The sequence below is a fragment of the Lampris incognitus genome, chromosome 2, assembly GCF_029633865.1.
Source record: "Lampris incognitus isolate fLamInc1 chromosome 2, fLamInc1.hap2, whole genome shotgun sequence".
In the NCBI taxonomy this organism is placed as follows: Eukaryota; Metazoa; Chordata; class Actinopteri; order Lampriformes; family Lampridae; genus Lampris; species Lampris incognitus.
In genome coordinates, this window is record NC_079212.1 from 116,205,813 (window position 1) to 116,219,750 (window position 13,938).

Genomic DNA, 13,938 nt, shown 5'->3' on the forward strand with positions numbered 1-13,938 from the left:
ATAAACGGCCAAACTAAAGCACTTGGGGCCTTGATTCTTTTTGGAGGTTATTGGGGATGATCAGGGGCACCTATAAAAATAGCAGAACATTAAAAATATGCATAATATGCGGAATATGCATAAAATATGTGGAATCCCTTCAGAATCCTGAGCAGTTCAACAAGATGGCGGGCTCTGGCTACGTCACGCCTCGGCTCTCCGCCGTTCGCACAAACCTCGCGTTCTTAACGGGTTGCTGGATGGCGGTCGGAGACAGCGAGCAGCGTTGCAAATACAAAGCGTCCGTGAAATAAGCCACAACGTCAGAGTCGCATTTGCATGGGTCGAGCACGGGCGTATATGGAGGCTGTCACGTGAAGTGAACTCAATAAAGTTTTCTGTTTTTCAATGTAAATCAGCGCGTGCGGGCGGTTCGGGTTTTGGCGGGTCTGACGAACAATAAAGTTGTCCGCTGTTGCGCGCGTGCAAGTGTCCGAGTGTCTTATCTGATGAATCAGATTTAAAGGCCCAAACATACTCGGGCGGAACATATGCGGAGCGGACTCCACGAGGAATGTCCGCAGCCATTTGGGCTTCCATAGTCGAGCGCACTTCCGCGTTGTAGTTTCCTGTAAAACTGTCCGTGAAACACTACATTATCCACAATGCTTGCGTGTTGTTTACACTCTTCTGTCATGGCGTCCGACGCTGACGACGAGGAAGAGATGCTCTTGCCTGCTGGCTCTACAAGAAAATAAACTGAAGAGACGGTGGTATGTATCCTCTCTGTGACGTGTCGTAGAGGTGGGGCTACTTTCGCACCTTCTACTCACATATTTTCGGAATGTGTGTGTGTGTGTGTTAGTGTAGATAGCGGGACCGAAAACTAAAGCATTTATGATCCTAATTCTTTTTGGAGGTGGTAGGTATTGTCTCAGAGAGTAAGGGAAAAATCCCAGAAAATTAAAATTATGCATAATTACGCATAAATATGCAAAATATGCATTTTCTAAAAATGGCTAAAAACCACTTCTCGGCATTTCAGATGATTCTGAGCATTTGGGGGGGGGAGTTGGAGTGGGGGGAGGGGTTAGGGGCAGGGGGAAGGCGGTTAGCTGGCAGGATGAAGAGGAGGGAGATTTAGACGGGTGGAGAGCTAATAAACGTCATGATCACCGCAACTTGGTTGCGGGTCACTTACTAGTGTTAATTTATAAGATTAAAATCTTAGCAAATCACACACAATCATGAACATACTGAGGAACCCTGCAGAGGGCAACAGATGTGATCAGATCAAGCCAGCTGCTGTCGAGCTGAAAGGAACATCCAGCTTCATTACAAATAAACATCAAATAAAAAAATTCAGTGATATATAGCGGCAGAATACCTCTTAATAAAAGAAACACAAACCTTCTCTGGGTTGTTACATACTAATGGAACTATGGCCTGGGGTTCAGTGGCCATTGCACATTCGTCAATGAGGATTTGGCGTGCGCTGACCGTTTTGGTCAAGCTGGGGGAGGAGGATGTTGTACACGTACAAAGTATAATATCATGGTGCTCCAGCTCATATTTCCTAGCACTGCGGAGAATCTTTCTGTACCTAAAAGGAAAACAATACAGATTGTATGTCTGTGAATGTTCTCATTCATCCAGGCCATGGTTATCCAAAGGAGTTGAATCAAGTGCAACTGGACTTGGTATACACTCGCCGGCCACTTTATTAGGCACACCTGTCCAACTGTCCAACATGTAGACATGGTCAAGACGATCTGCTGCAGTTCAAACCGAGCATCAGAATGGGGAAGAAAGGTGATTTAAGTGACTTTGAACGTGGCATGGTTGTTGGTGCCAGACGGGCTGGTCTGAGTATTTCAGAAACTGCTGATCTACTGGGATTTTCACGCACAACCATCTCTAGGGTTTACAGAGAATGGTCCGAAAAAGAGAAAATATCCAGTGAGTGGCAGTTCTGTGGGCGAAAATGCCTTGTTGATGCCAGAGGTCAGAGGAGAATGGCCAGACTGGTTCGAGCTGACAGAAAGGCAACAGTAACTCAAATAACCACTCATTACAACCGAGGTATGCAGAAGAGCATCTCTGAACGCACAACACGTCGAACCTTGAGGCAGATGGGCTACAGCAGCAGAAGACCACACCGGGTGCCACTCCTGTCAGCTAAGAACAGGAAACTGAGGCTACAGTTGGCACAGGCTCACCAAAATTGGACAATAGAAGATTGGAAAAACGTTGCCTGGTCTGATGAGTCTCGATTTCTGCTGTGACATTCAGATGGTAGGGTCAGAATTTGGCGTCAACAACATGAAAGCATGGATCCATCCTGCCTTGTATCAACGGTTCAGGCTGGTGGTGGTGGTGTAATGGTGTGGGGGATATTTTCTTGGCACACTTTGGGCCCCTTAGTACCAACTGAGCATCGTGTCAACGCCACAGCCTACCTGAGTATTGTTGCTGACCATGTCCATCCCTTTATGACCACAGTGTTCCCATCTTCTGATGGCTACTTCCAGCAGCATAACACGCCATGTCATAAAGCTCGAATCATCTCAGACTGGTTTCTTGAACATGACAATGAGTTCACTGTACTCAAATGGCCTCCACAGTCACCAGATCTCAATCCAATAGAGCACCTTTGGGATGTGGTGGACTGGGAGATTCGCATCATGGATGTGCAGCCGACAAATCTGCAGCAACTGCGTGATGCTATCATGTCAATATGGACCAAACTCTCTGAGGAATGTTTCCAGTACCTTGTTGAATCTATGCCACGAAGGATTAAGGCAGTTCTGAAGGCAAAAGGGGGTCCAACCCGGTACTAGCAAGCTGTACCTAATAAAGTGGCCAGTGAGTCTATATCCGTGAAGACGTTTTGCCTCTCATCTAAGAGGCTTCCTCTTGGATGAGGAAGCCTCTTGGATGAGGAAGCCTCTTGGATGAGAGGCGAAACGTCTTCATGGATATATACCAAGTCCAGCTGCACTTGATTCAACTCCTTTGGATAATACAGATTGTAATGTTCTATGCATTAGAGAAATATACTTTTTTCAAAGCAACTGGACCATCCGGGCTTCTACACTTACACCTCTACTTGTTCATCCGTCAACTCCTTTCCCTTTTTTTCAAGGGCACATTGTATTTTGCGGTCAAATTCTTTTATTTCAGCTGAAAAAGGATTTTGATCCTGTCGCATGCGGTGATGCAAGGTGATGTCCCTAAAAATAATGGAATACATGACAATATTCAGAAAAAAATTAAATAATTTAGGAGTCTTAATTTCTCAGCCAGAATACTGTGAATATAGTACCTGAGTTCTGGTTTAGAGTGCTCTTGGCGACTTGACTTGTGAGAAAATTGAAGGGTGCCACCTGGGAAAGGGTAGTCTAGCATCTCAACTTGTTGGCTGTAGACTCTCAGGGGCTTCAGGTCACTCCCAAACTTTAACAGGTACTCTACATGTTGATGTTCAAAGACATATATTAAGCATTCATATATGAGAGTAAGAATTAAAAGGAAATGCCATAGAAACTCCAGATGAAGGAGTATGGAACTTGCCTGCAACAACATCCACAGACTTGTTGGAAGGACCACAGTAGAGTATCACTTCCTTCTTATTTTTGTCCTTTGGGTCGGTGAATTTTTTGTTTATTTTTGAGTTCTGCTGAAGAAACCAGTACACAATGTACACTCCTACAACTGTCTTTCCAGTCCCTATGAAACAAGTGTGAAAAATGCTTTTAAAAAGTGCCATGAAATAAGAAAAAACATGAAGGTAAACATAAGTTATTGTCCTTACCAGGTGGTCCCTGTATAAGTGTGAAATTGTGATTTAGAGCTTTCTCCAGTGCATCATATTGACTATCGTTAAGCTTTGGCAGTCCCTTTGGTGGATCTCTTCTAATAATCTGCGCCCTTGGCAGACTGTGTTGCACTGCTGCAAAACAAAGTTCACCAAACAACTCAAATCCTGAATAGGTTTCTTAAAGTGGAAATAAACAACTTTTTTTGCTTTGCTTTTGAAATACTATGCTTTCAGCTCTGTGATTGGTAGTCCAGCTATAATTTTACAGAGGTCTGAGCAATAGTAATTCAATGAGGGAGTAATTTCAAATGACAGTAAAGTTGACTGATCATATCTTCCTTCTAAATGGGTGGGCTTCGTTATCGCTAACTTTATGACAAGTTCCACCCGATGTGGGGGAACAAGAATTATAAGCTAGCGGGGGGGGGGGAGCCAATAAACTAGCTAGCTAGTTAGTCTGTTGGTTCACGACAGAAGCTGCAAGTAATGTTACTGCTAGTAAGTAGGACGTCGATGCACATTTATTATCCACACCATTTTCAAGATTAACTTTTAATGAAAAGTTGGAGTTAATCGGCAAAGGAAGCCCTACATCAGAGCTTAATTTGGTAAGTTATTTAAAATCTAATAGGCTGTTGTGCCAATTGATTTTATTTCAGCTACCGCTGGCACTGTTTTGGGAAAACGGTCATTATGTGGAATTTCTGGACAATTTGTAAATTTACCAACTCAGCGGTCACTATGCACATTTACAGTAACATATCTACTTAATAGGCCACTGTGCCAATCTAATAATATTATTAATGAACAATATTTTTTATTCGTGGTGGTGGGTTCCCAAAATGCCATGATCGCTGTTCACTGTCCATGGTTCTGAAGTGTCTTTTGCTAATGGTTGCTTGGCTGTGTTTGCACTGTTATAATGTAGGTTTATGTGAAACTTTGTTGATTTTGTGTGGCAGGTAGGTGTGGCTGTCATGCGTTTTGCAGAATTTTGCACCCCGGCCTGTTGTCACCATATTACACTGAAGTGCACACACAGCTTGTGTGATGATGCGATTATTTGTAAGGAGGATTTGCATTTTGTTTAGAAATGAACTGTTTTGGTGATAACGCTCACTCTCTCCATGCTGTTTGCTCATTGCATTGCCTAGGCTGGATTAGTGTTTTAATTTTTGTTTCAGAGCTGGAATTGTCATAGGTAACTTTTGCAGTACTATAGGAGAGGACACTGTAAGCTAGGCTGGTAGTTTGCTTTTTTTTTTTTCCTGATGAGGGGAGTGTGGTCAGAGGGCCAAGGCTTAAGAGTCAGGAGTGACAGTGGAAACTACCTGGCAAGAGAAACGGAACCCCATTGATGGAGGAGGCAAAAAAGGCACAGATGGAGAGTGATAGAAACAGGTAAAACAAAAGTGAACCTCATATGGGCATTCACTCACTGGAGAGAGCTCCAGAACTTGAGAGGGTTCCGAGCTGACATTCAATTGGTATTCTTTCTACTGGATCAGTAAGCAACACAACACGCCTACTTATTAATACTACCGGATGTTTTTCTCTGCCTTTATCATAGCACTGAGATCGGAGTTTCTATTTCAAATTGCGATTCTTACGGTTGATTCTTGCTTTGGATAGCAGAAAACGGAAAGTGATTTGGTTGTCTTTACAACAGTGGCACAAACAATAATACCACTTGGAAACGCTGTGAGGGGGGGGGTTGTCTGTTTCCACTTTAACTAACAAGAAAAAAAAACAATAGATCAAATTTACAAGATGTATGAAGAACCAAAAATGACATCTTTTGTGATTATGTGTGTTTTACATGGATTTGAATAGCCAGAATCATGCAGCCAGTGACTCATTATCAATGTATTTACCTTCTTTAGGAATGCGTTGTCCAAGCGCAATTTGCTTGACAAGATTACACGCAGACTCAATGTTGACCACAGCATTTTCTTTACGTCTGAAAGGGAAAGTTTAAATGATGCTTGTACGTGAGCTTTGGTAACAGTTTAATGCTTAAAAAGACATTTTGTTGAGTATGTTCACAGCAGCTTATTACAATGAAATTATGTAAAATTGATGAAATATCTAATTATAAATAGAGCTCATAAAAGCTGTAGTGATTCAGTTGCACTACAGTAAACAATTATGCCTCGGTATGGTAACAGGATGTTAAATTTAGACTTACATGTCTGGTAGCAGCTTTGGGATTAGTTCAACTGTGAAAGTTTTATCACTCTGAAAAACACATTCTGGAATATCCTTCATGGGCAAATGTTTTATGTAGAAGTGCACTTTTTTTGGTTTATTTGTGGACTTCTCTGGCTCTTCCAGTTTGTATGTGACACCATGTGCCACCCATGTGAAATTGCCAGGGTCCACATCTTGGCAATGGTCAAGAGTTGAGGTCAGTTTTAATCCTCTTTTCCTTATGCACAGCAAGCACTTTGCAAGGTCACATTCAATGGCCCATTTCTTGATATATGAGAGAGGCAGGGTAAAAATTCCTCTCAGTTCATCTCTTTGATTTTTATAGAAGTTTACAGTCAAGTCTGCGATGATTATGCTCTCACTTTCAGAAACTGCTGTTTCTGCAGACTCCATTTCACACAGTGGTTTCCAGACATTTATATAATCACTAGTGTCACGATAATTTGACTTGGATGGAAGGAATGCATATTTGGAGAAGCACGTGATCGGGCTGTGAGAATGATCCACACACACCTCAAAACTTGGTTTGATGCACAGCAATTGAACAGTGGGAGTTGGGTAAGCTCTTTTAATCTCTGATGTCATTTGGATCTTAAGAGTGTCACCTGGCTGCAAATTGACACTGAGGTCAACATAATGATATTGTTCTGCGGTACATAAAGTATTCTCAACCTGAACCATCCCTCCAGATTCTGAGAACATCTTTGGTTTCTCCAGTTGCTTTTCCTCAGCTGTCATTATGAGTGACTTAGCTTTATGCCAGTTTTCTTCATCTATCGCTTGAATAATGGCTTTCCATGTTGCTAGTGGAAGTTTAGTGCATGGACCACAGTCTAGTGGTCTTTTCAGTTCTTCATGGATGTGTGTTGATTTAAATGAGTAGATCCGTCTTCTCCATTTAAGAACCATGCAGTTTTTTGCTTTGTCATGAAAAGGTTGGTCTTCAAGTTGTAAATCTCTGTACATGATAGGTAAACTCCCTGGAAATATGTTCTTGTCAAAAGGAAATGACACTCTGAAACTGTCTCCATCTGAATCTGCGCTAACAATGAATGCTAGCTTTGGAACACTCTCTTTCTTCGAATTCAGTGCGAAGGAGATCATCTCGTACTTTTGTTCATAATCCTTAGCCATCTTGTTGCTCTTTTCAAACTGCAGACATAAAATGTCAATCTCACGTGGAGAGTATTGTACTGGAGTACCACATATAAATGTGTGCAAAAGTCTCTGCAAGACAACGTCATTGTACCGCCGTAGTGGTGATGATGCTTGTGTGTAAGAGCTCAGGCACAAAGAATAATGCCCAATCGTAGCATTGGGGGAAGAGTTAGAACGAATTACATAGCTTTCCCCAGGGCACCTTTTGAATTTAGATATGACTGGTAGCAGCTGTGGGTGGACATCATCTGCAGCAATGAGGTCGACTATTTTGTCTGTGTCAGTGCCTTCTCTGGCAGCTAATTGGATGTCCCTCCACACTTTTGTTAGCACGCAGAATGTTTTGTTGTTGGGGTCTAGTCCATCGTGGTCTGGTATCACATGTTCCGTTTCAACCCTGTGCCTCAGGTGAAAAGACAAAGGTATGAGTTCTCTATACATCTCCGTTAGTTCTTTGATTTTGTCACCATGTGGTTTTGCCTGACATCGAAGGGGTGTGCAGTCCATGGTTTTGCCTGATTTGCGCAACATTTCCGCTGCCCATTTATTGAATAATACATTGAGTTCCTCAATCATCAAATGGGCTTTCCTCTTCCCTGGTATGCGCTGATCATCAGATTGAGCATAAACCCAGTCAACAAGTCTGACCTTTCGCTGGCATTTTGCAAAAATATAAGCCACTGTGACACAGTCTTCAACTGTATCAAACTTGAGTTCCTTCAGAAATCTTTTACAGATTATGTCTTCAGCCTCTTCGTAAGAGATTTTTCTGTTAGATTTGATCAGAGACAGATGAAATGTTGGGTTCTCTGTGATCTCGTTGTTTTCCTTTTTGACTGTAAACATCAATGAGACCACCTTGCGATCATGACCTGGCAGAAGACTCCATTGTTTACTGCTCAGGGTTTGGGGGAAGATACGAATAGGTTCATTCCCTCGGCGGTAATATGTAGCACCAAGATTTTTTGCATGCTCATCAAGTGTATCCCCTGGACGTACATAACTGGCCACATCTGCAATATGCACACCCACTTGGTATTGGTCCCCAATATCCCTGACACTGATGGCATCATCTAGAGCCTCAGCTACTGCTGAATCAACAGTGAAAGTGATGATATCACGCAAGTCCACTCTCTCCATCCCCTTTTCAACTCCCCAAAACCAATTTTTTTTGGACTCCTGTAGAGGAGGGACAGGTTTGAATTCCTCATTCAGAATTCGTAGGGCATCACTCAAAGATCCTCCATTTGGAATAATAGCTATGACTTTCCCTAATGGAAATAGACATTTTTCTTTCCAACATATCACTTGCACTACAAATGCATTGTTCTGCTTAAGCTTTTCATCAATCCTTTGAGATGTTAGAATTGTCCACTCTCCTTCAGTATTCTCCCACACTGGAAGATCATGTCTTCTCTTAAGCAATATGGTTATTTTAGGAGCATTTTTAGTAATGGGTATCATCATTTTATACAATCGGTCCTCAGATGTCAATTTTCGTTTGCAGTAATCTTCATCTTCAAGTGTACATACAAATGTACGGTCTGATTCTGAATTTTTGGTGACACCTATGACCTTTATTTCTGGACTGCCTTTAGTCTGAATGACAATTTCATCGCCACTGAAGGAATTGCCCATGTTTTTTCTTCCTTTGAGTCTTATAGGTTTGGTGGGGTTGCCAAATGGTATGACATAACCTGTGGAGGATGACTCCCTGACCAAGGTTCCTTGCTGGTACATATTTGGTTGACTTTTACATAAGTCCAAAAGGGCATTTTTCTGACTGTCGTGGATACTGTAGGATGCTTTGTACTCAGCAGGGAACTCCAGCCTGTCTTCTTGTGGGCTACAGTCTGTTTCTAACTCGTCATTATCTTTCAGTTCTTGAAGAATTGCATCTATGCGAAAACTATTCTCATCTTGGTGATCAGACCTTTGAAAGCGTAATATTTCTTCAATTTCTATTTCAAAGAAATATTTGGTAAAATACTGTGGTCCAACACTTTTTTTGTGAATGCAGTGGTCTATGTAGCTCTTCCATATTCTTGAGCATTTCCCAAAGCAGCAAAGAGCAGCAGCATCTCCAACAACAACCACTTGGGACTGAGCCCTGGTGATGGTAGTGTTTAACACACGGGCATCATTGAAGAGCTCCAGACCAGACGAATGGGCTGATTTCAGACTTTCACGTGTTTGAACTGTTGTCAGTATAACTGCTCTGAATTGTTTGCCTGTTGACAAAGTAAGAAATATTTCAGAACTGTAGAATGTACCGAAAATTATGTAAATATAAATAAAAATGTCTGTCTTAAGATAAAAATGCATTCTAATATCAGACACACTGATGTAAGAAACAAGTTTCTTAGAGAAAAAAACTGAAATTGTTTTATGTTTGTTAATCAAAATCAATTTGAAGAATTCATGGTGCTGAATATTGAATACTGAATACCTTGCACATTTGCGACATTCTGAACAATGACTTCATTCTGGCCTTTGATTCTTTGCGAAAGAGCAGTCCTGATTTGTCGAACCTATGAGAAATCCATCATAGACATGAGATTAATTTGCTGAGAAATAAACTTTTACAACGCTGACAAAGCCAATATGCCCCATTTCTTGTTTTCATAAACAAATAATCGTCTTGTTAATTATGGTATTGAAATATTTTGAATCATTCTAATGATAATTTGAGTGAAACTAAAAAGAGCTCTAGTTACCTGACATCCTTCTGAGAGAACACAGATTGAGCTTGGGTCCTTGGTCCCCCAGATGGATGGCCAGTGTTGGAGAATATCTTGCACAACCTCAACAACTTTGGCACACTCTTCCCTATTAAACCAAGTCATAGATATTGTGTCCAGCTGGCATTCTCCCCTAACATGATGGAACTTTAGGGAATGGTCATTTGGATGACCAGGAATATCTCCAGCAGCCTTGATAGCATCATTCTTGCCAAGATAGAAATGAGTTGATACAAACTGCACTATTTCTTGAGTTGAGCGGTAGTTTTCATTAAAAATGATTCGACTTTTCTGGGCAGAATCATTCCTTTGGCTTTGATAGTAGTGGAATAGCCGATTCAGAAGTGTGTGATCTGAACGTTGGTGATCCTCCACTGAGAAGAGCTTGGGTCCCATCTGCATGTGATCTCCTGCTAAGACAACTCTTGTGTTTGGCCCAACTAAACCAAGGGGCATCAGAGCTTCACATTCTAGCATCTGAGATGCTTCATCAATTAGAATGTGTGTGAAGTAACCAGTAGGGAGCTTAAGGTCATGAAAATGTCTTGTTATTGCTGTGGTAGTTATGACTATTTTGTGCTGATCCAAGGCAGCCTTTGTAGCAGGTAGAAATTGCTTTCTCTCTTCTGAAAAAAGGCAATATTTCAAAGTAATGTCATCCGTGGCATCAAAAGAGATCCCTTGTCTATTTGCTTTTATTCGAATTGGCCTTATTCCATGGTGCCCTTTGTTGATGAATGGATGGAAGTAGTCTTTGACATACAGATCTGCAGAACTACAAAGAATCAAACAATATGACTGAGGAAACTGTATGGTTAAACTTGGAAGTAAAGTTAACTCTCAACAGCAATGGCTAAATATATGGTAAATATAGATTGAGATAATGACCTGGCCATAGCACAGTTATCAACTGGCGTTAGTTCATTTATTGTTACAGAATCAAGTTTTAACAAGCATCAATCCATGGTTGTTTCTAACTGAGTATTCAAAACAATTACCTGTTGGTAAGGGTGCAGATCAACACTTTGTTATGAGGCAGATGAGCCAGCTCTCTGGCTGCTGTAGCAAGGGTGAATGTTTTCCCTGTTCCAAATGGTCCATATATGAGAAGTGGTGCCACAATTTTTCGTTCATCTGAATCCCCCATTATAAAATCAATTGCTGACTGCTGCTTTGCATTTAAGTTGTCGTCATATTGAGTCTTGTTCACAGGAATCCCACAGTTGCTGAAGTCTGGTAAGACATTTTTTGTGCCTGGGAGTAGATCGACAGCCTTGTGCATGTTGCAGAATGTGCGACGGTTCATCTGAAATTGCACTTCCATTTGATGTGTTTCATTGCTTTTGAGTGAAAGGTCTGAGCAACATCTTTTGAGGAGTTGCAAATGGATTTGGTTCTCACTTTTGATGTCCTGTAGGATGATGGCTTCATAGACTTTATGGTTTTTATCAGCTGAAGATAATGGTGCTATAAGAGCAGACTGGATGCTTCTTCTTAGTACAAATCCCTCTGGGGTGTCTGGTGTGAGATTACAGGGAACTGAGACAGTGCAGAAAAGTTCTCCTTGAGGAGCCTCGATGAGAAATTGCTTACTTTGCAGAGTGGGTGTCATGGTAACTTCTCCACAAATACTGAGTCTAAAATGCACGAGAAAACATTTTTTTACTAAATGTGTACAAATCACAAACATGAAGAAAATTGTCATTAGTAAATGGATTACCTTGAGACTACCTGGTCTTCTGCTTGTTCCTCATTGAACAGAAAACTGTGCATTCGCTCCCTATAGTTCTCTACATCCAAAGGTTTTTGGCTGTCATTTGTGGGTTTAGGCAGAAAACTAATCTGAGGAGGCTTGTACTCTTTTAACAACTCCTCCTGTTCTTCTGTCCTGGTCATACATGGGATGATAGTCCTGTTCCCTCGATGCCACCGTTCAAGACTTTGTGATGTGGTAGCATGGTTCACAGTTGGTTCTCCAATGTCAGTTAAAGATAGATGTCCTACTCTTACTTTGAGTTTCCGCAGGAGCACTGGCCTCATGTTAAAATCAAATACCAGCCACTGCTTATACAGCCCTGGGATAATGGATGTGAATGACACAGTGATACTATAGGTTATGTCTGTGGTTTGGAACTGTTCACCTGGAGAGTATGTGCATGGTTCAGAAAGATTTTCCCCAATGGAGAATGATGCTCCTGGCTCTACCTTCAGCAGTGCCACGTGCACAAGTGGTCTCTGTATACACACAAAAAGGGTATTTAGTCTAATATGACATTTTTTCTGGGAATTATTTCATTAACAGTAGACAAAATAATAAATGGACTGTAGAGAAATGGGCTGACATGCTATAAAGGCCCTGAACCAGTTTTAAACACAGGGCATTGTGGTAGGATCATTAATAAACATTCTGAAAATACTCTCAAAAACTTCTTTACTTCACCTAAAAAATCTCAATTTGCAGAATTTAAAATGGATTTAGGAAAGAATTCAGACCAACTCTAAGCAAAGAATGAACAAGGAGTTTTATCTTTATGAAAAAGTGTAGCTGACCCCAATGCTGTGACACTGGCTTTTGGACATAATTACCTAATTTTGGACATAATTACAAGTCTAGGGCCTGTAGTTAACCAGTGTCTGAGTAGAAAATCGGTCCTAAATACCTGAAAAGTCTCAAAGTTACACAATTTTGGTCCTACTTATATGAATAGGAGTGAGGCCATGTTATTAGCATCCCTTTCTAAGGTAACATATTATTTCCATCAGTAGTTAAGTGAACTGGAGAGGTCTCCTAACCCATTAGGAGTTCCCAGCAGATGTCACTGAAACAAAAAGGTATGTGTACATTTGCTTTCAGGAGGGATGTATTAGGAATGCTTGACAATTATGAGTTTATGAAAAGATAATGACTTGATCCAGACTCAACTTATGAAAATGATTGTGGGTGCTCATCATAAACAGCAAAAAGTGAATGTAGCTTGTATTTTTCCAATATTCTTTGCCCCGAAAAAAAAAGCTTGATTATGCTCATGAAAGTAAAAAGGGAATTTTTATGTATATATAACCCTTCTGTACACCAAAATGGTTTTTTGTACCTACATTAAAAAAAGTAATGTAGCTTTTTTTGGAATATTTTATTTTTCCTTTTCAGGTCCATTTTAACAACCACACAGAACACCAAAACACCAAAGAAACCCCAATTCCCGACACTTCTTATAAACGGAAGACGGGGGGGGGGGGGGGGGGGGCAGCGCATCGAGTGAAATGCAGAGACACTGCACTAACACAGCGTTATATCTTTTAAAGAGGCCTTCTGGCTAACCAAACATGATCACATCCCTATGGTGGTGTCAGCCTATGTAACTCTAGGTAAGGCTGCCAAATTTTCAGAAAGGTGTTGTATCCTTTACCAAGATTATAAGTAATCTTTCCAAGACGAATACAACTGTTCATTTCCGAAGACTATCTGTCAATGAGAGGGGAATCAGATTTCCATGTCACTGTTATGCATTTCCTGGTCACACATAGAGCAAATTTATTTCCATAAATTTAATTTGGGAATTGGTTGAGGATCTACTGACACTTGTGAAATTCCCCAGTAAGCAAAGCTCAGGATCTAATGGGAAGGTAACTCCTGTGATCTTGGTCAAGGTGTCACAGAAGTCATACCAAAAGGGCCTCGCCTTTGCACAAAGCCAGGTACGGTGCAGGAAGGAGCCAACCTCTATACCACATCTGGAGCACATTTCTGACAATTCAGGTGTAGATTTATGTAGTTTTTGTGGGGTGAGGTACAGTTGATGGAGGAAATAATAGTGAACCAGTCTGTACCAGGCATTAATGGTAGCTGACAAACTGCCTTGACATAAATCTGACTAGAGTTAGGGAGTTGTTCCTTATCCAATGCGACGGTCTAAGGACAGGATGCTGTGTTGCTGTAAAGCCCCTTGAGGCAAATTTGTAATTTGTGATATTGGGCTATACAAATAAAAATGACTTCACTTGACTTTATGATGTCAAGTCTCCGGAATC

At 41.1% G+C, this 13,938-nt stretch overlaps 1 protein-coding gene across 4 annotated transcripts in view; it reads right to left on the reverse strand.

Moving 5' to 3' along the window:
• Nucleotides 1-13,938, reverse strand: part of helz2b (helicase with zinc finger 2b) — a 47,110-nt gene that overhangs the window by 5,362 nt on the left and 27,810 nt on the right. For all 4 annotated transcript variants that reach the window (XM_056273616.1, XM_056273615.1, XM_056273618.1 and 1 more), the window contains 11 exons: nucleotides 11,630-12,144; nucleotides 10,908-11,546; nucleotides 9,886-10,684; nucleotides 9,618-9,699; nucleotides 5,988-9,399; nucleotides 5,674-5,759; nucleotides 3,794-3,931; nucleotides 3,553-3,708; nucleotides 3,305-3,449; nucleotides 3,081-3,212; nucleotides 1,390-1,582 (listed from right to left, as the gene is read on the reverse strand). In XM_056273616.1, the coding sequence (XP_056129591.1) occupies nucleotides 1,390-1,582; nucleotides 3,081-3,212; nucleotides 3,305-3,449; nucleotides 3,553-3,708; nucleotides 3,794-3,931; nucleotides 5,674-5,759; nucleotides 5,988-9,399; nucleotides 9,618-9,699; nucleotides 9,886-10,684; nucleotides 10,908-11,546; nucleotides 11,630-12,144 (6,297 nt within the window). The remainder of the gene's footprint in view (nucleotides 1-1,389; nucleotides 1,583-3,080; nucleotides 3,213-3,304; nucleotides 3,450-3,552; nucleotides 3,709-3,793; nucleotides 3,932-5,673; nucleotides 5,760-5,987; nucleotides 9,400-9,617; nucleotides 9,700-9,885; nucleotides 10,685-10,907; nucleotides 11,547-11,629; nucleotides 12,145-13,938) is intronic.